The sequence below is a fragment of the Psammomys obesus genome, unplaced genomic scaffold (assembly GCF_907164565.1).
Source record: "Psammomys obesus unplaced genomic scaffold, mPsaObe1.curated_primary_1811, whole genome shotgun sequence".
Lineage (NCBI taxonomy): Eukaryota > Metazoa > Chordata > Mammalia > Rodentia > Muridae > Psammomys > Psammomys obesus.
Window position 1 is genome coordinate 36,802,457 of NW_026596046.1, and position 21,682 is coordinate 36,824,138.

Below are 21,682 nucleotides of genomic sequence, written 5' to 3' on the forward strand. Positions count from 1 at the left end.
TCTATCTATCTATCTATCTATCTATCTATCTATCTATCTATCTATCTATCTATCTATCTATCTATCTATTTGTGTTAATAAATAAATAAATAAATTGTGTGCATATGGAGTTCAGAGGATAAGTCGCCAGAGTCTGTTCTCTCATATTACCATGTGGTTCCTTGGAATCAAACTCGGTTTTTGTGCTTCATAGCAAGCATCTTTACCCCCTGCGCCACCCCACTGTCTTCTTCCTTTTTTCCTTTCTTTTCCCTATCACTTTCCCCTTCCATCCTCTTTTCTCACCTTTCCTTTCTTATCTCTTTTTCTTTGGACCAAACCAAGGTCCTCACTCAGGCTAACCCAGAACTCTAACTCTCTTCTCCTCCTATTTATTATTCCCATATTCTGGTTCCCCGATAACTTGATAGTTCCTACAACTTAAGAAGACCAGACAATAGATCAGTTCTTTTTATTTTCACAGCATTTGGTAACTCTTTCCCTTGGGTCTTAGCATTACTATTGCTGTGATGAAATACTGTGATGAATAACAGCAACTTGGGGAGGAAAGGGTTTATTTAGCTTACACTTCCACGTCACTGTTCATCATCAAAAGCAGTGAGACAGGAACTCATGTAGGGCAGGAACCTAGAGGCAGGAGCTGGCGTGGAGGCCAGGGAAGAGCTCTGCTTACTGGCTCGCTCTTCATGTCTTGTTCCCCCAGTTTTCTTATAGAACCCAGGACTGCTAGCCCAGGGGTGGCGCCATGCACAGTGAGCTGCCCTCTCCCGCCAGTCAATAATTAAGAAAACACCTATGGCTGGTCCTTGTGAAGGCATTTTCTAAGTTGAGCTCACTCTCCAGACAATGTCAAGTTGGCCTAAGACGAGCGAGCACAGGTGTAATCCAAACGTCTCATTTCCTGACCTTTTTTCAGGCACAATTGATTGCTCATTCTTTTCTCACTCAGCACCATGTATTCATCTCTTTACTGTAGAATTTATCACACTAGATAAAGTTTACTACTGTTGGTGAACTTTGGAAGAGGCGATGAGCTTCTTAGTGGGAGGTCAGTTTTGTTTTGTTTGTTTTTAGAGACAGGGTTTTTCTATGTAATCCTGGCTGTCCTAGAACTTGCTCTGTAGACCAGACTGGCCTTGAACTCAAGAGTTCTGCCAGCTTCTGCCTCATGAGTACTAGGATTAAAGGCATGTGCTACCACCACCTGGTGGAAAGCCAACTTATCTATTTATTTACTTACTTACTGTATTTAGGGCTCAACATAGGACTTGATTTTCAGTAGACACCTGATTAACTTATTTAATAAATGAATGAAATGGATAAATATATGGATGAATGAATTAAGATATATGAAAGAGAGAAGGGAGAAAGGAAAGAGACTTCTTAGAAGGGCTTGTCAGTGAGCAGAAAGAATGTGAAAGTGAGTACAAGGATAAGCTTTTGTTATAATTGATTTCCTTAAAATCTTAACAACTATGAAAAATCCATAGGAGCAAAGGCAATCAGGCAATCTTTTAAGATCTGCTCAGTCTAGCCCCTTAGACCTACATTCCTGTGTGTGTACATGCGTGCGTGCGTGTGTGTGTGTGTGTGTGTGTGTGTGTGTGTGCGTGCGTGCGTGCGTGTGTGTGTGTGTGTGTGTGTGTGCATTTGTAACAGGCATTTGAGAGTCTAAGGGGTCCAGCTAATAATTTTTTTCACCTTGTATAAGCTTCCCTCCTACCATCACCTCACCTGAATCTGAATCAATAGGTTTTGCTTCACATTTATCTATTTTTAAAGGCCTTTCTACATATATTGAACCTTTCATATATCTCAAAATTCAAGAATACATATGGACTTTGAAATCACGGAGATTTGAATTCTAGCCTTTTATTTTCTCTCTTCATATTCACATCTGTCCCAGGCTAATGTTATTGTCTGCCAGGAGGAAAAATGTAAGCTGCCTTGTAAACTGGTAGTTGTTATAATTTCAATGTGTGAGATACTTTAGGGGAGGGATTTGGATGTTTGTGAACCTGGCTTCATGGTCTTGTTTACTAGCAGTGGAATAAAGGCCAACATAAGAATTAAAGCTAATGCCTGTGATTTCTGTTGGCCCCAGCTAGCTCAGAGCTGTGCAGTCAGCAGTCTAGAAAGGCTATATGCTGAGAGTTCCTTACTGCCATAACTCATGGCATGTTGGCTGGCACCTCCTTGCCTGCTCTTCTCCAGCTCTCTATCTCCTCCGGCCCCCCACTCAGGCTGCACAAGGCCCAGGAGGAACACCGAACAGTGGAAGTAGAGAAGGTCCATCTGGAGAAAAAGCTTCGTGATGAGATCAACCTTGCGAAGCAGGAAGCTCAGCGGCTGAAGGAGCTGAGGGAGGGCACTGAGAATGAGAGGAGCCGCCAAAAGTATGCTGAGGAAGAACTGGAGCAGGTAGGATAATCTGTGCTGGATGCTTCAGGGGTGCATAAAGGCAGGGGGCCACGGTCCGGCTGAGGAAGTTTCATGTGTGAACATTTTCAAATCTGGTTCAAATCTTTCTTCTAGACTTATCATAAGAGTAGTGGAAAAGCTATAAAAAGTGGTTACCATGATTTTCAAAGAGTGGCAGATAACAGGAGATAAGAGTGATTCTCTTCCCCATCGCCTTTTTCATGGAGGTATTTATATCAAGTGAACAAATCCTAATTATGGAGCTGGTAAATTTTTACACATGGATATGCCTGGGTATGCAGCGATCAGAAAGCTCACTTTTGCTCTTGGCAGATTTTACTCCAAGAGTAGCTATTGTCATAACCTCTAAACTAGATTAGTTTTGCATGATTTTTGAATTTTGTAGAAATGGCAGTGGGACTGGAGAGAGGCCTAGCAGTTAAGAGAATGTTCTGCTCTTACAGGGGACCCAATCTCAGCTCCAAGCACCCATGATAGGTGGCCTCAACCCCAGCTCCAGGGGTTCCAACACCCTCTCAGGCCTCCATGAGTAATGCACCGTGTATGTCCCGCTCCTCCATCCAAACTTTATAAAAATGGCCTTTGGCAGGAGTGTGGCTTTGTGGTAGAGCCTTTTCCCAGCATTCACAAGATTCTGGGTTCAATCTCTAGGACAATAAAATAAAACAACAAAAAGAATGGCATTAGACATACATGCTTTTTTTTTTTTTTTTTTTGAGTTAACATTGTGAGAATCAAGTACATGTAGTGACTGATGATTGATTTCCAGTACACAACAGTCTTAAGAAATCAAAAACAGAGTTCCAGGCCAGCCTAGTCTACAGGAAAGCCAAGGTTACACATAGAAACCCTGTCTTGGAAACAAACAAATTAACAAACACCTGGGTGTGGTGATACATGCCTTTAATGGCAGCACTCATGTACTGTGAGTTCAAGGCCAGCTTGGTCTACATAGCAAGTTGTAGGCCTACCAGAGCTATGTAGTGAGATCCTGTGTCAAAAAACAAAACAAACCCCCAAGCCCCAAACAGGGCTGGAAAGATGACTAAGTAGTTAAGAGCACATGTTCTTGCAGAGGACCCAGGTTTGGTTCCCAGTACACAAATGGATATACATATCCGTAACTTTAATTCCAGGGGGGGTCCATTCCCCTTCCCTGACCTCTGAGGACACCAGACACGTATATGATGCATAGACATACATTCAAGCAAAACATTCATACACACAAAATAAATATTTTTTGAAAAAGAAAGTAAAAAGGCAAGCCACAAGCAGAGAGGAAATTATGTGGTGTATGTAAAGTGTGTGTGTGTGTGTGTGTGTGTGTGTGTGTGTGTGTGTGCATTCATTAAAATGCTTATCTTCAGGGTATATAAAGACATTTTATAAACAAGAAAATACAAATCAAGTTTTAATTTATTCTTTGTGTTTTGCAGTAAGTTTATTTTAATGTCAATCTGTCACACATAGATCTAAAATACCAAATGAATTCCTATTAAGCAATTTGCAAATAACTAGTGTACAGAGATAGGCGAAGCTAGAGGCACAAATGAGTGGTAAAAAAAACAAAACAAACAAACAAAAAAACTCACAAAATTAGTGGTGAAGATCCAGTGAGCTCAGTATCTGGCTGAGACAAGAAAGGCACTCCCAAATTCCAGGCCAGCCTGGGATGCTGCCAGTGAAACCTCTATCAGAAACAACAACAGCAAGTCAGGAAAAAACCTAGAGCCCTAATTTATGCCTGTAATCAACCCATAGGAAATACAGGCTGGAGGGTCAAGAGAATTCAAGCTCATTGTCTGCTACGCACTGAGTTGATTGCTGGCCTGGTCTACAAGTGACCTGAGGAAAAATAAAATGAGAACTTCTACTTCCTGTTGACTAAGGGGCCAGTGTAGTCAGAGGCAGAAATCACTGAGCAAGGGCCCTTAGGATTTGGCTTTGCAGTTCACAGAATACCCTCAGAAACCCTCAGAGCCTGATTTGTTATTTGCCGTGCCATCTCTGTGCTGTGCCATCTGTGACTTTGTATTTAGGTGTGGAAACAGAGATCAAGTGTCTCTGGAAGGCCTCCAGTGTTCCAGGAAGTTTGGTTCAGCTTAGGGAAGGCCAGGCCCCACAGGCTGGACAGTGCAGAATCAGCATGTGTGGCCACAGCTGGGTGTAGACTCTGACTGGTGAGTGGGAATGAGCTCGAATCACCAGCTTTGTGCTAGCAGTGGGACCTATGGTAAGCATAGAACATGATGCTGAGCTGGGTGGAGAGGGGAGGAGGGCGAGTGGGCAGTCACACCTGCCAGCATGCACCACATGACAAACCTTGTCCTAGCTTGTTTTCCTTCTGGTTGAGTCTGGCAGCCAGGACTTTGGGAACTCCATCTTAAAATGTTCCCTAGCTCCCAGTGCTACTGCCAGCTGTACTCTTGCTTGTGAGAACTCAGGATCCAGGAGTTTGGGGGAGTGCCAAGGTTCTCTCATTTTGACTACAGCTCAATTTAGGTATTTGAGATTCTGTTCTGAAGAACCAGGCTTAAATCCATCTCTGTCTACCCTGGACCCACTGATCTGACCTTTCCACCTTCATGCTCTCCCACTGTTTATCTTCCCAACCCAAGTTTTTAAGTGAAAAGAGAGTCACAATTCAAATGACCAATTATTAAAAAACCAATATTAAGGAAGTAAAAATTAAAATCACAATGAAATACCATTACATTTACCACAATGCCTAAAATTTTAAATGCCTAAGAACTAAAGGTCACACCTCACTGATAGTGGTCTTGATAGGGACCTTCTGAAGAACTACTTAGCATCTTTCTGCTCCCTTCTCTGCCGCCAGGGACCAAACCTGGGCTTTGTATGCCAGCAAGTACTCTTATTAACGAGTCACATTCCAAACCCTGTTTGATGGTTTCTACTAACACTAATACACAAATGCTCTATTATACACCCAGCAGAAATGAGTGTTATACTTACTAAGAGGTACATATTCAAGAATATCCATAGTGGTGCTACTCAAAAAAGCCAAAAAGCTAACAACCCAAGTCATTATCAACAGGAAAATGAAAAAAATCAGTTATAAAATACTTTTTTATTAGATTATTATGTAGTAATATAAATCAGCCCTCACCTAGAATCACCAAATATAACCCAGGAAGAAAATGACTTGAACCCAGGGCCTTGCATATACTAGGCAAGGACTCTACTGCTAACCTGTATGGCCAACCCAGTTCTCTCTCTTTCTCTCCCTCTCTTTTTCTCTCTCTCTCGCACACACATACACACACAGAGAGAGACACACACACAATAAAAGAAAAAGAAAAATATTTAGTCTATGCTTGAATTTTCTTTGTACTCCAAACTGCCTTGATTTTTTTTCTAGCCCCCAAACTTCCAGAGAGCCTTGGCCTGCCACTAGCTCCTGCTCCCTGCCTTTTATTTGAGAGAGAGTCTTACTGTATTGGCAGACTGCCATTAAACTTGTGATCTTCTTCCTTAACCTCCTAGTAGCTTAGATTTTATGTGTGCAGCATCATGTCGGACTTCAGGACCCTTTTAAGTCTTAAACATTACTTAGGAGAAAAATTTGAAGAGCTCCCTCCTTTTTTCTGACTAGATCCCAGGGGCCAAGCTAGGTGCATACCATCCCCTGTGCTGGGGCCCCATGACAGCCGGGTCAGTCTTCTCAGACTGCTGCAGTCTGACGCTCACTGGCAGGACTGCTGTCAGCTCATGAGGACATGGCTTCTTTAGGTTACACAATGGCCTTACAGAGTGGATCGTTCAATAAAGAGGGCATTCTGGCTCTTTGTGCATAAAAGTAAAACAAATCATAAAGCCTTCAAAAGTTAGGGTCTTCAAAAGTTAGGGTCTTCTGTGGGAGTGATACTGTTACTATCTATCCTGATAGAAATTAAAATGGGTCTATATATAAAACATATGAAAGCTCATTCCTGTAATCTCAGCACTCAGGAAGGTGAGGGAGGAGAACTGACACGGCTCCAGGTAAGCCAGGACTGCATATAGCAAGACGCTTCCTCTAAAAACAGAACAAAATATATGACTATTTATGTTCAACAAGGCGTGGCCTAATAACAAATGACAGCTTGTTACTCAACTGACTGACAATGTTAATGTCAAGCTAATAAGAATATATAATAGGCCCAAAAGAAAAACATTCAAATATTTATTAAAAGAACTATATTAAATCTCTTACCAACCAAGATAGAAAATTTTATGAAAACAACTAAAATTTCCAAACTAAAACCAATATTTTTTTTTTCTTTCTTCTTTTTCTTTTGTCAAGTCAGGGTTTCTCTGTTTGGCCCTGGCTGTCCTGGAACTTGCTTTGTAGACCAGGCTGGTCTCAAACTCAGAGATCCACCTGCCTCTGCCTCCTGAGAGCTGGGATTAAAGGCGTGTGCCACCACTGCCTGGCAACTAAAACCAATTTAATAATTTGCATATGAAAATGTACATATCTTTTTATTGTCTGGCTTACTTTTTTGTTGTTTCTGATATAAGTTTTTTTCCTCTATAGACGAGGCTGGCCTCGAACTGTTAGGCTCTTTCTGCCTTTGTCTCCTGAAGATAGCACCACCTGGATCCATTATCAGTGTCCATTATCAGGAATCCTGGATTCCATTATCAGTGTCTATTCAGTGTGTTGTAAAGAAAGAGGGTAACAAGTCAATTAATGCCAGGCATAGTGACTTATGCCTGACATCTAATAACTCAGGACGTGGAGGCAAGAGTATCAGAAGTTCAAGAGCAGCTTCTATGATGTAGTAAATTCAAGGCCACCCTCTGCTGCATGAGAACTTTCCTTAAAAATCAAAAGTAGGACTGTAGAGCTGGGTTAGTCGTTAAGAGCACAGCTCCTCTTCCAGAAGACGGGGTATGTGTATCTGCACAGGTGCCTGGAGAACCAGAAGCACTGGCTCCCTTTGGAGCTGGAGTTCCAGGAAGCTTTGAACTCCTTCATGCTGGACTATGTGCACCTGTGTGCAGGTGCCTGTGGGGCCAGGGGCCTCAGCTCCCTGTGGATGTGGAGTTACAGACAGTTGTGAGCTCCTTCATGCGGTGCGAAGAATTAAACATGGGTCCTCTGCAAGAGCACTGAGCACCCTTAACTGTTGATCCATCTACCTGCTTTGTCTGCCACATTGTGATTTTTTTTTAAATTTAGTATTATTTTTAAGTGTGTATGAGTATTTTGCCTGCATCTACCTCTGTGTACCATGTGTGTGCCTGGTGTTCAAGAAGGCCAGAAGAGGGTCTTAGATTCGCTGGAATTGGAGTCACAGATGGTTGTGAGCTGCCATGTGGATGCTGGGAACTGAACTTAGATTCTCCAGAAAAGCAGCCAGTGCGCCTAACTGAGCCTCTCTCCACACACAGACCCCAGCTCACAGTAAGATGATTCAGTAGCAGGCGTATTCCTGAAGAGACCAGGAATGCTGGCTGAGACTGGCTATGTGACCAGGAGAATAAGCTGATGTGATAGCAGAGTGTTCTGGAGGAAAAAAATTCATTTGCATTCTGCTTGGCAGAATGTGATCTTATGGTGTGGACTCTGAGCTGTGAAACACTGTACAGAGGTGATGGAGAGAGTCTTGATGTCAGCAAGTGCACCCACACTCTTCTGTCCTCCTAGGTTCGGGAAGCCTTGAGGAAAGCAGAGAAGGAGCTGGAATCGCACAGCTCCTGGTATGCGCCCGAGGCCCTTCAGAAGTGGCTGCAGTTGACGCACGAGGTGGAGGTGCAGTACTACAACGTCAAGAAGCAGAATGCGGAGAAGCAGCTGCTGGTGGCCAAGGAGGGGGTGAGGCTGCTTTCCTGTGGGTCTCCTTTGCCCTCTTCCCTCCGCCCTGTCCTCCTCTCCTTAAGCTCTGCCATCCCCGTTCTTCTCTGCCTTACCCTGTCCCTCCCTTTGAGTGAGAGATATATTGACAATGGCTTCTGTTTCTCTTTCTAATGTATACTTTTTTTTTTTAAGATTTAATTATTTTTATTTTATGTTTCTGGGTCTTTTGCCTGCATGTGTGTGTCTGGCACCCAGGGAAGCCAGAAGAGGCATGTGAGATCTCTAATGTCCTAAAATGTTTGGAGGATGGACTGAGCTATAGGGATACTCATCCTGACTTCTGAGCAAGTAGGAGTGGGTAAAGGGAAAGCTTCTTCAGAACAGAAGTCCTTTTTGGTTTTTCGAGACAGTGTTTCTCTGTGTAGCAGAACCCTGGCTTTGTAGATAAAGATGGCCTGGAACTCACAGACATCTGCCTGCCTCTGCCTCCTGAATGCTGGAGTTAAAGCATTTGCCACTACTGCCTGGGACAGAAGTCCTTCTAAGGCTTGGGGTACGAATACTGGAACCATTTACTTCTTAGCCAGTTTCCTGTAGTCCACCCACTTCTTCTCCTTACCTTATTTTTCACTTTTCTCTTTCCCCTTTTCTTTTCCTTCTCCTTGTGACACTTAAGTTGTATTAGGAGGATGGGGACCCAGCCATGAGAAGAACTTATTTTTTCCAACCATGAACCTCTACTCTCTTTATACTGGGGGCTTCATCTTTGCAGGCTGAGAAAATAAAAAAGAAGAGAAATACGCTTTTTGGCACCTTCCATGTGGCCCACAGCTCTTCCCTGGATGATGTGGATCATAAAATCTTAACTGCTAAGTAAGTAGCACCAGGTCTCAGCTCCAGCAATGTTAACACCATCCTTAGAGACTGAGGTTATGTGAGGCCTCTAACCTCAGTCCCATCTCCTCACCATGGTGACAGCTCTGGTCTGCCCAAGCCCTCATCCAGCTCCCACTTTGCTCTTAAGTTTATGAATCTACTGTGGTTTTCATTCATACATGTCCCTGTGTGTTCCTCTGAAAAGCGACCTTGTTACTGGGGCTTCCACACAGTTCACTCCTGTAGCTTTTCTTAAATCTGTCTTTAGGCAAGCACTGAGTGAAGTGACAGCAGCGCTGAGGGAGCGCCTGCACCGGTGGCAACAGATTGAGATCCTCTGTGGCTTCCAGATTGTCAATAACCCCGGCATCCACTCCTTGGTGGCTGCCCTCAACATTGACCCCAGCTGGATGGGCAGCACCCGCCCTAACCCTGCCCACTTCATCATGACCGACGACGTGGACGACATGGATGAGGAGATTGTGTCGCCCTTGTCCATGCAGTGTAGGTGACCTCTTTGCAGGGGTGAGAGAAGTAGCCTTTGGTGCGTAAGATGAGACGTCTGTTGCCTCTGCTCACACAGCAGTCGGGGAAGATAACTAGGAAAGGTGTCAGCCCCTGCAATGGCTAATAAAATAATTCACATTAAGATATTTCTTATAGCTGTCCTTTTGGTGGTTTCTCCTTGCTATATGCCTTCTCTGTCCTGTGTCTGTGTGTCTCTTTATTTACTCTGTTTTCCTATTTAGTTCCTTTTCTTCCCCTAATGTCTACCTTTATTTTAAAAAATCTTCTTTAGAGACTTTTTATTTATAGTATAAAATAATATTCATTTTAACTGTGTTTGTTTATTTCTTATTCTTAGTTACTAAAGCAGGTGGATAGAATGATCTTTTTTCCTTGCCTTTTTTGTGTGAGACCCCGGTATGGTAGCAGTACTTTAATGTGCTCTATCCCTAACTCCAGGTTAGGAGACATTCTTGCCCAGGAGGGAACTCCTGTACAAGCATGCCTGACTATCCTCCAAACTTGGACTCTCTACACTCCTTCACTGTCCTGGTTCTTTCTTCTTTCCCCCAAAGGTGATGGGAGCTTAGTAGAGCAGAGCCAAAGGGAGAGTATTCTGGGGAATGCTTTGGTGACTCCCTTCTGGTACACAGCTGAATTTTTATTTGGATGGGAGATTATTTTAGCTAAATAAATTAAGCATATTTGTAGTAATGGTCTTATCTTGGGCCCATACCTTACCAGCATAGAGGGGATTGTAGGGCTGGTTTAGGGTCTCAATTTCAGAGGCCATATGTAATACATTCTCCTGCTTCCCCTGAAGGCCAGATTCTTTAATCAGGCTGAATTCATATTTCAGACAAAATTTATTTGTAAATATCCTTTTTAATGGGTTGAGCCTGGAAGCTGCTGTATAGTTCAGGCTAACCTTGAACTTATGACAATCCTGCTTTCCACCCTACCGAGTGTTACTATTATAAACATGTAGAGCCATGTACATTTTTTCCGTAGTACTTTGTCCCTGGCCAGTCCTTGATCTGGTATCCTTTTGGTTTTGGTTTTGGTTTTTTGAGACAGGATCATACTATATATCTCTGGCTGGCCTAATTCTCTCTATAGCCCTGAATTCTAGGTAACCATGCTAGCCTCAAACTCATAGAGATCTATGTGCCCCAGTCTCCCAAGTCCTGGAATTAAAGGTGTGTGTCAGGACTCCTGGCTTGATCTGATATCTTGTTAGGTCTTTAGGCCTAACAAGGTTTTGGTTAATCAGGCCAATCTGGATCCTAACTCACTGATCTAAAGGTCCCTGTGCTCTCCATGTTAGGAAGAACCTTCATTATCTCTGAGCTACTCACTCCCTGACCCCAGCCCTTCCAGTATCCCATTGAGAGACAGGCCAAAACCGTTGATAAATCAGATTCTCTTCTCCTTTTGGCCTGGCTGTTGACCCTAGATGCTGCCTGGCTGATGGGGCGTAGGTTCAGTGACCGTTCTCTCTGCTCTACATCCGCCGGCTCGGATGATCAGTCCCTCTGGAAATACCCGGGTTTGAGGAGCCCCTTTGGGGCTTTTGTTTTTCCAGCTTTTGGAACTAAACCAGCACTCCTATCCAATGGGCCCCTTTTCTTGCCTGCCTCACACCCCTGCCTGTTCCCTCTGTTCCCTAGCACGGTCCCTACTAACTGAAGGGAGAGGTTCGGGGGCGAGAAGAATCAGCCTGCTTAGCTGAGGACTGGAGAGGAAACATCCTTGGTGATGGAATTTTCCCTTTCTCTTCGGCCCAGCCACATGAACGTCCTAGTGGACCTGCTTACAGCTGAGCTGGGAGAGAAACGAAGGCAAAGGACAGTCCTCTGTTTTTCTTTTCCGTGTTTCCCCCTTTCTCCCACTGTCCACTTTTTTTTTTTTAAAGATTTTATTTATTTATTTATTTTATGCATATTAGTGCTCTAAGAGGGCAGTGGAGGGTGTAGATGGTTGTGAGCCACCATGTGTTTGCTGGGAATTGAACTCATGACATCTGGAAGAGCAGACAGTGCTCTTAACCTCTGAGCCATCTCTCCAGCCCCCACTTTATTCTTTTTTAACCTCCTTACTTTCTTATTATAGGCTTCTTTATCTTTAAGCATTTCATGCTTTCAAAGCTACCATCTGTAGAAGCCTTGCTGCCTAACTCTCCATCACTGTGGGATTGTGCTTTCTCCATGGCTTGGCCTTGTAAAGCTCTGCCACCCCTGTAACCTCTGCCTTTCTCCAACTTTTAAGGAACATGTGTGTGTACACACACACACACACACATATACACATTTTTTTTTTAAGTTGGAGCTGGTATTGAGCCTAAGGACGTGCTCTGGCACATCCCTAGGTACCCTGTGCCCAGGTTGGGGTGATAACTACCGTGCAAGAGCCTAGTTTGCAGCTTTGATCCAGAAGCTAGATCATTTTTGTTTATGTACATATTAGAGGATTGGAAAGTAAAAGACAAAATGCATGAATAGTAGCATTTTTGTCTACTTAAAAAGATTTTATTTTTATTTGAAATTAAATATCTATATGTATATGTATGTATTGAGTTTGGGTTTGTGCACATGAGTGCAGGATACACAGGGGCCAGAAGAGAACATTGGGTCCCTGGAGCTGGAGTTACTGGCAGTTGTGAGTTGTTCAAAGTAGGTGCTGGGAACTGTGGTTAAAATATTTATTAAGTACAGTGACCTGCGTAGGTGTTTTGGAGTTGCTACTTAGAAGTCTCAGAACAATCCCACAGGATTTTATAAATGTGGATTAAAATGAAAATGTAAGTGGCTTAGGGTCACAGCTAGAAATTGAAATGCTTGGTTTCAAAATCTAGTGTTTTGTGTTTCAAAGCTCAAGGCTGTTTCATAAAAATTTTCATCCTTCTTCATCCATAGAAAGTTTTTATTTTTCTAAAACAGGGTCTCACTATACAGCTTAGCCTTGCCCATAGCTCACTCTATAGTCTGCTGGCTTCTAACTTATAATCCTCCTGCCTCAGCCTATCAAGTGCTGAGATTACAATTATGTCCAACCACACCCAGCTCCAGAACATTCTAATAAGCAGCTGCCATGTTATTAAAATCTTTTTATAAGCATCACTTTTAATATCTCTCTCATCTGCCAACAAATAGTTGTGTTCTCATTTTTTTCTTTGTCCCATCTTTATGTACACTTTCATACAACTATTAATAATGACCCAATGAACATGTTTGTGTACAAGTCCTTGTCTGTGTTGTGAATTATTTTGTGAGGTTAGCTAAAAGGAAAAGGCTGGTTCTTGGTGCTCTCCCGGACCTTGCTCCAAGTCCCTATCCTATGCTGCCGTGCCTGTGTCCTCCCACTAACTGCCTTGCTACTTCCCTTTAGAGTGACATTAGCCTTAGGTTTCCTTCCACTCAAGTTGTCATTAAAACTGACCCGGGCACCTTATCTACAATTTCCCATCCTTTCAGGTCCCATAGTGGGAGGTTTCTGGGAGGTGGTGTCCTTTTCTTTGGATTGGGTGTCAAAGGTCCAGAGAGGTTTCTAGCAGGCATATCTTTATGGGTACCTGGTGCCTGCACCCAGCCTGGGTTTGCCAATCCTTATACTCTCTTTACTCTCCTTGCAGCCCCCAGCCTGCAGAGCAGTGTTCGACAACGCTTGACAGAGCCACAGCATGGCCTGGGATCTCAGAGGTTGGTAGAGGGCGAGGCTGGCCACTTCTTGACAAGCCGGGTATCTCTGCGGCGAATGCGTAGCCTTTCATCTGGACAGTCTTTCAGTTCTGAAGGCCACGGGACCAGCCTTCCATCTGCCTCTGCTTCTTCTTCCTGCTCTTCTTCCACAACTACCATCGCCGCCACCACCACCACCTCCACTACCACCACCACCACCATCAACACCGTCCATGTTCACCCTGTTTATTATCCCCACAGCACTTCCTATTTCCTCCAGATGGATCCCTACCCTGACACAATCCCTTCTGACAACACCGCTGTGATGTCTGGGCATTCAGAGAGCTTAGGGTATCAGCTGTCTCTCTTCTCTTTCTTCCTTCCCTTCCTGCTGCTTTCACCTTGGCCTCTGCCTGCTGCCTGCTGCTTGTTAAACTCTGGGTGGTGGAGAATCTTCCTCCTTGTCCTTTCCCTTCTCAGTTCTGGGACTCCTTATTAAGTTCAGCTTAATTTCCTACACCTGTCTTCCCTCTGCTGTTTGGAGTTTTCTGACTCTAAAAATGAGTAACAGTCCTCTTCCCTCATGATCCTATAACACTTTTATTTAAGTTATGTACTTTTAGATCAGCTTTCACTTTCTTTATACTCTTTAAATAAATGTATCCTGTGTCATGTACTTCTGAACATGGGAGTCACAGATGATAAGATGCAATCCCAGTCATCATGACAGATAGTCTTGTCTGGGAAAGGCATACAAATAAATTATGGAACAATTCCATAAGTGCTCTGGGGTACTGAGGAAGGAGGAATAACTAACACTGTGTATCTAGGTGGAATGCTTTACAAAAGAGATGACAGTTGTGGTGAGGCCCTGCACACAGAGAAAGGGAAAGGGGTCTAGCCTGAGGAAAGGCTACGTGTAGAGGAATGAGGGTTAGACATATATATAGCTGCAATGAAAATACTGCATATGTGTTGGAGAGACGGAGTGGTACAGTAGGAGGTCAGAAGGAAGAAAAGTTCAGAAAGGCTAAGAATTTGGCCTTCATCTTTTTAGAACAGAAGCACCATAAAAGTGAATTGGCTATACTTCCATTTTAGAGGACTTGGGTTAGTTACAAGTGCTTGCTGGTAGGCTTGATGACCTGAGTTTGAACCCACGAGTCTACATGTGGAAGGAAAGAACCTACTCCTGGAACTTGCCCTCTGACTTCCACATATGTGCCATGTGAATATGCGTGTGCAAACATACAAAATAGATCTGAGTAATAAAATAAAAATCAAAGTCTTTCCATTTTAGGAATCACAGTTTAGTGGCCTGTGTGCACGAAGGAAGACTAAGGACTTTGGGGGCATTACAGCATACCTCTTGGGGAGGTACTGAGGTCTTGGCTTGGGAAGATGATTCACTATAACTGGCCACAAGGTACAGAAAGGGGAATCTAGTTTGACCCCCAGGTGGCTAGCTTCACTGAGTAAATGAGTTAATTAATAGTATTAATAGTACAGGAGAAGGAATATTGACTTGGACATTTGGGACAAGAAAAATTAAGCAGGAAGTAAAATACTTCTTAGGCAGTTAAGGCTCTGAAAGGGTAATTTTTCCCCAGGTCACAGAGATAATTAGAACAGAGCACAGACTCAAACTTGACTTTTCATTCAAGATACTTGTTCTTCTGCAATGCCTCAGTAAGTGACCTAGAAAAGAACTAAAAGTTTCTCCTCAGCCTGGCCTGACATCTCATTGACTTTCCTTGCTAATATGTCAAGACGTTAGGCTAAGATCAGAGGTAGTAGCTTTGATCTTGTTTGGGACAAGCTTAGGGGACCCTAAGAAAGGACTCACCTTTGGAAGTACCTCATCCCTGAAATTGTGACTATGGCTCAGCCCTGGTTGCTAAGTTGCAGCCTGCTTACTCTGTTGATTTCTTTTGGCCTAGCCTCGTCTCTCTACCGCTGCTTCATAAATGTTTGGATAGTTATCCTTGAGGGCTGTTCCTTTTGCTTCCATAAAGGGACTCCCTTACTAGGATTATTTATTCAGCAGAACTGCCCATTTTCACTCTCATCCTCATTTTCATCTAGAAGTGTGTGAAGAGAGACTGCTCCTCCCAGTATTTATGAAGAAGACTGGAATGGGTTGGGGAAACTAGGGGTTGCTGTGATTTCATGCTCCAAGGCCTAAGCTGAGGGTACTGGGGAGGAAGGGTGGATAGGATCTGCACTCACCTGGCCTGTTCACTGCTTAATTTTCTTTTGCACCATGCATCAGAGGATCATCTCTAAAGGCAAACAGGCTCTCTAGTAAGGTTAGTAGCTTGGGATGGGAGTCCAAGGCAGCCTAGCCTTTGGGGAGGGATAACTCTGGCCTAAAAGGTCTCAGGAGTTCAGGGAGGGAAGGTGAGCTTGCCTTAATGGGCCTCTTCCCTCTCATATATACTAAGGTTTTCTCCTAGGTTCTTATCTTTGTATGGGATTTTTAGTAATTAACTGATGAGGGAGGCACGGAAGGATGAGAATCAAGAACAAGTACAGGATTGTGGGTCAGAAGTAAGCCTGGGAGGTCTAAGCTTTTTTGTTTGTTTGTTTGTTTTTAACCTTGTTTACTTAGTGTTAAGAAGGTCTTACCTCCTCAGTTTTAAAAAGCTGCCATTTTTAGTGTGACTGTCTCGGCACTTTCTTTGTAGTATATGTTTATGAGAAGGATTGTTATGTGGGTAGAGAAACAAGGACATGTTTTATTGTTTAAGGTGCAGGCCTAGCCAGCCTCAAACTTGCTGTGTAGCTAAGGGCGATCTTGACTCTATGATTCTCCTGTTTTTACTTCTTAATTGCTGGGAGTATAGGTATGTGGTACCACACCTGGGTTTTTGTTTAGTTTATTTTGTTTTTGAAGCATGGTTATCCTATACATCCCTGGCTGTTTATCCTGGAATTCACTATGTATGTACACAGGCTGGCCTTGGGTTTGGGGTTTAGCCTCCCAAGTACAGGGAATACAGATGTGCACTTAATGAAGACACATTTAGATAGAAGCAAGGACTATTGTCAGATACATTAAGCTAAATAGGAACCTGAATGTTTATAAACATTAGATTATGTGGCTGACACAGTATTTGTAGTAGTGGAATTGAAGCTAACATTGTCTCCCTTCCATCCCCAAAATCCTAAAGGTCATTTGGCCCATGGAGTTGCTGCTCAGTTAGTTGTTCCCTGAGAAAAACCTACCATAGCTATGAGCCAAACCCTTACTTTGTCTGTTTCTGTAGGCTGGTGCCTTTCCTAACCATTGACCCCAATAGTCACCTCTTTATTGTAGAGGCAGAAACAGAGGCATCTGGGATTGGCTCATGGCCTTCAGCCTCAGCCAAGCCCTTAAAAGCTTTCTAGTTCCTGAACTAGACTCTCTCTGTGTCTTTAGTGTGTAATGGCATGATCCCATAATTCAGACCTGCAAAGAAAGCCTCTTGTGACTGCTCTATAGGTTGGCCTTCCAGGTTGGCTGGCTTCCTGGCCTTTACTTCTACAATACTTTGCAGTTTCCCAAGTGCTTTGTTAAGATTTTTGTTCCTCCAAACAGTCTTGTAAAGAACTAGTTTGATACCATCCTCACAGGGCAAAAATGAGGCTCAGAAAAGTTAGATGACTTATCTAAGATCACACAGAAGGGTTCAGAGCTCTTTTCAACCCCTGAACCTTAAAAGCCAATGTTCTGTCTTCCTATGCCTCTCTACATTCTCCCTGTCAGCAGAGTTCTGAAACAAACCGCACACTGCTTGCTTTGACTTTGACTCTGCAGAACTTCTCCATGTCCCGGTATAAATTCTATGAGAGGGTAGGAAGAGGCAACATCTTGGCCTTTGGGATGAATGAGGGATTGTTTGCAAGGCTGTTCTAACTTCCCTCCCCAGCCTTGGTCAGGCCCGTTGACTGCATGTGTCCTGTTCTTTGGAGCGTGGCCCAGACTGCATGTATCCCAGGTGTGATGGAGTAAGCGGTGGGAGGAAGGCATGGGAAATGGTGATTAGGAGCAACCTGCAGCTCCTATGGTAGCTTAGGGTTGAGTGCTAAGAAACGTTGCCAGTCATGGGAAGGCAGATTATTGAAGAGGGTGCCTATGGGATTTGAGCCTATGGTTTATATCAATGTGGCGCCTTGGTATTCAGCAGGGAGGGCCAGCCATTACAAAGCTCTTTGCCTGATGAGGATGCTATATAATGACATTTGCTTTTGTTTTTTGTCTCTTCTCATCATTGTTCCCTTTCTCCTCTATCTACCTACTTTTCTTCCTCTGTAATCCTACTTTCCTCTTTTTCTTCTCCAATCTGTCCCTGTTTCCTAATTCTGCCCCCTTTTTTACCCTATCCTAATGATTTACTCAACTTTCATTACTCATTCCTTTTCATCCATTTTTTTCTGTTACCTGTTTCTTTTTCTTCATTTTTCTGCCTCTCTTTACCTTCTCACACCTTCCTTTTTCTGTTCCTCTTTCTCTGTATTCTATGTTCCTTTTTCTTCTTTGTCCTATATCTTGCAGGGATTTGACCCATTCCGATTCGGAGTCCTCCCTCCACATGAGTGACCGCCAGCGTGTGACCCCCAAGCCTCCTCAGACAGGCCGTGCTGGAGATGAGGCTCTCAGTGCCATGCCTTCCAATGGCAGCCACCGGCTGATCGAGGGGGTCCACCCAGGAGCCCTGGTGGAGAAACTGCCTGACAGCCCTGCTCTGGCCAAGAAGGCATTGCTGGCGCTGAACCATGGCCTAGACAAGGCCCATAGCCTGATGGAGCTCAACCCCTCAGTCCCTCCTTGTGGCTCCCCACTTTTGGATTCTTCTCATTCTCATAGCCCCAGTTCCCCAGACCCAGACACACCATCTCCAGCTGGGGACAACCGAGCCCTGCAGGGTAGCCGAAACACACGAATTCCCCACTTGGCTGGCAAGAAGGCTGTGGCTGAGGAGGATAATGGATCTATTGGTGAGGAGACAGACTCTAGTCCAGGCAGGAAGAAGTTTCCCCTCAAAATTTTTAAGAAGCCTCTTAAGAAATAGGCAGGATAAGGTGGCAGTGTTGAGACAGCCTGTCCTTCCCTGGGTCTTCTCTCGTCACCTCCCTTCCTTTCTTTGAGATATCTGGCCCCTAGAGTGGGGCATGGAGGGCTGGCCCAAGGGCTTGGCCACTGTACATGGCTGCCCCACTCATCCTTGGCCCTTCTTTATTATTTATTACCTGACCGCCATGGCCCGCCTGCCCTAAACCCTTCCAACCGTGGGCTGCTGCTGCCACACCCTCTCCACTTCAGTGCATGTCTTAGTTGCTTTCCCTCAGTCCCCACTCCACTTTTGGGGTCCAGCTTCTGTCCCTGCTGTCCCAGTTTTGAGGTTTGGTTTTTGTTTCTATCTCCTGCTTTCAGGCTCCTCTCGCCCATTACTCCCCAACTTCCCTAGCAGTTGTGGGGAAGATAGGAGGAGTAATTTCTGACACCTGTACCTCAGATCTATTCATCCTACTCACAATTGTTCTGCCTACCCTGGACTGGGCCAAGGTCCTAACCTCTGGGGTTTGTTCTATGGAAGTGTGGTGGGCTGGAGGGAACCTTACCCTGGAGCTCGTTTGGATCTCTAGGGCTCCATTCAGGGAATGGAACCAACTCCCAGGGAACAAGTCACCAGAGTTTTGAAGAGAGACCAGATTGGTGATTCACGGGAGAGACTTCCGTAGTTGGAGGATGAGTAGATGCCAAAGCTGTGGGCTACAAGGCAGTTGCCATTTCTCTCTTGCCCTGCCCACATCTGCCTTCCTCTTACCTCTGCTCCCATATGTTGCAGGAGTGTATCTTTTAAGAGGTGCTGCCCTGAAGCTCCTCAAGCATCAGTACTACTGGGGCTCAGGACAACTGGCTCCCCTGGCTATGGGAGCCATAGTCACGACACAGGGCTCTTATGGAGCCCTGGGCAAGGATGTTGTATTTGAACCAAAAGACAAACAGTTTTAAAGTAAAAAAAAAAACAAAATAAAAAATAAAAATAAAATGCATAAATCTCCTGAATTTCCCAAGTGCCTCACAGCATCCTCCCTTTGTCAGACTCCATTTTCATGTTACTGCATAGCCTGGCCAGAGGCTCAAAACAGACACAACTGGTTGGGGAAGGGGTGGTGAAGGAAGATAGTGTATGTAAGTGAAGGCTGCTGTGTGACCGCTTCTCCCCCCACACCTCCCATCTTCCAGACAGCTCTCTCCTTTACCTATTTTTGCTATGGCTACAAAGTTATTTTTCCCTCTGCCCTGTCCTGTCATGCCTTTACCCTGAGTTCCTAATTTGGGCCTGGGTTGGGTGCAGCTGGGGCTGGTCTTTGGTGGGTGCTAGGCTGTAGACTGCCTTGTAGCCCCCTGGACACCCTCACATGGGTTTTTCTGTGTTGTTTCATAAGATTCTTTGAAGTCCAATAAAGCATGTAGGAGATTTTAACCTCTGCTGGCTGTGCCTCTCATTGTGTTCTCTGTGGCTTAACAAATGGGATGTAGGAGATTTTAACCCCTGCTGGCTATCATTATAGGATATTTGATTATTGCATCTAGAAAACCAAATTGGTAGCAAAATATAAAAGCCTAAAGTGTTTGTCAGATGCCCTGAAGAGATGCAGTTTGGGTGTGCCTCTAAAACCCTCCATAAATAAGAATGCTGAAGAATGGAAAGCTCCTGCCCATTTTAAGGTAATTTGCTTGGGAGAGATCTTGTGGTCTTTGCTATATGAGGTAAATATCAGCAGACTGGCCTCGAGCTACCCCACCATAAAGGTGAAATGGTCCAGCCCAGGCCTATTGACTGGGGTGGAGTTCAGCTGGCAAAGGGTATAGGGGAGGGACTAGAGTCTTACTTTATAAACAGTTCGGGCTTTGCTACATCTCTCCTTTTGGCTTGGAAGGAGCCTGGTAAGAGACAGAGATCCTCTCTTTGGGCTTGCAGGAACAGAGAAGCAGCTTGCAGGACACCGGGAGAACAGAATTCTGGGAAAGAGGCCAAGGAGCCCTCATGGGTGTGGAGGAGCTCAACGGAAAGGCAGACTAGATAGAAGGACACAGAGAAAATATCTAAAGAACTAGTAGTTTCCCCAGTACTCAGGGAGGCAGAGGCAGGCGGATCTCTGTGAGTGTGAGGCCAGCCTGGTCTACAAAGTGAGTCTAGTACAGCCAAGGCTACATAGGGAAACCCTGTCTCGAAAAACCAAACCAAACCAAAAAACCTGGTAGTTTAGTTGTAGAATCAGGCTGGTAGATATTTTGTATATAGTTCAGAAAATAAAGTTATCTCACTGATCTAACCAGTTTTTAACTTCCTGTGTCTATTTTGGTGTAAATAATAGATAATTTAAACAGTTACAGGCTATGTGTGACTCTTACTTTGTTCCCTGTGACTTAACAAACAGGGTGAACCGGTTAGTGAAATAGCTCAATGGGTTAGGGTCCTTGACATCAAATCTTAGAGACCCAAGTTTAATCCCTGGGACCCGCATGGTGGAAGGAGAGAACCAACTAATTCCCACACATGTACTGTGATGTGCATGCATGGGGAGGGATAAAAAAATACGTTTTCTTTCTTTCTTCCCTGCCCCTGAGACAAGGTTTCTTTATGTAGCCCTGGCTGTCCTGGAACTTGCTCTTTAGAACAGGCTAGCCTCAAACTCGGAGATCTCCCTGTCTTTGCCACCACAGTCAGCATGCACCACCACAGTCAGCCTAAATAAATTAGTAAGTGTTTTAAAGAACATAAAAGGGGCTGGGGTGTTGTGGCACATGCCTTTAATTCTAGCACTTGGGAGGCAGGGGCACGTGGATCTTTGAGTTCGAGGCCAGTCTGGTCTACAGAGCAAGTTCCAGGACAGCCAAGACTACACAGAGAAACCTTGTCTCAAAATGAAACAAAACAAAAAAACCAAGACAAAAACCTCATAAAATGGATAAAGAAACTATTCTTCATTTGCTAAGGGTTAATGAAACTCTAGAACACAAACCTAGAAGCTCTCTGGTTGAGAGATACCTAATAAAATATAGGATTCTTACATGAATTGAGTTTCAGGTGAAGACTTTACTATGATCATGTTTGGCATTCAGTTTTATTGAGTAAATTTGGCAGTCCTATTTTTTTAAGTTGTTTTTTTTTTTTTTTAAGATTGATTTATTTTATGTACATGAATGCTCTGTTTTCATGCACACCAGAAGAGGGCACCAGATCTCATTATAGGTGTTTGTGAGCCACCATGTGGGTGCTGAGAATTGAACTCAGGACCTCTGGAAGAGCAGCCAGTGCTCTTAGCCATCTCTCTACCTCCTGGTAGCCCTATTTTTTTTTCTTTCCTTTTTAAACTTTTT

At 44.1% G+C, this 21,682-nt stretch overlaps 1 protein-coding gene across 5 annotated transcripts in view; it reads left to right on the top strand.

Annotated features, from left to right (window-relative positions):
- Stim1 (stromal interaction molecule 1) overlaps nucleotides 1–19,781 on the top strand; it is a 178,008-nt gene extending 158,227 nt beyond the window's left edge. For 2 of the 5 annotated variants that reach the window (XM_055623152.1, XM_055623150.1), the window contains exons 7-13: nucleotides 2,244–2,421; nucleotides 8,099–8,266; nucleotides 9,021–9,121; nucleotides 9,393–9,628; nucleotides 11,088–11,180; nucleotides 13,263–13,329; nucleotides 17,846–19,781. In XM_055623152.1, the coding sequence (XP_055479127.1) occupies nucleotides 2,244–2,421; nucleotides 8,099–8,266; nucleotides 9,021–9,121; nucleotides 9,393–9,628; nucleotides 11,088–11,180; nucleotides 13,263–13,329; nucleotides 17,846–18,362 (1,360 nt within the window). In that variant the 3' untranslated portion in view covers nucleotides 18,363–19,781. Of the gene's footprint in view, nucleotides 1–2,243; nucleotides 2,422–8,098; nucleotides 8,267–9,020; nucleotides 9,122–9,392; nucleotides 9,629–11,087; nucleotides 11,181–13,262; nucleotides 13,330–15,580; nucleotides 15,618–17,845 lie in introns of all 5 variants that reach the window. The other 3 variants (XM_055623153.1, XM_055623154.1, XM_055623151.1) reach the window with 3 other exon arrangements.
- The last annotated feature ends 1,901 nt before the right edge of the window (nucleotides 19,782–21,682 follow it).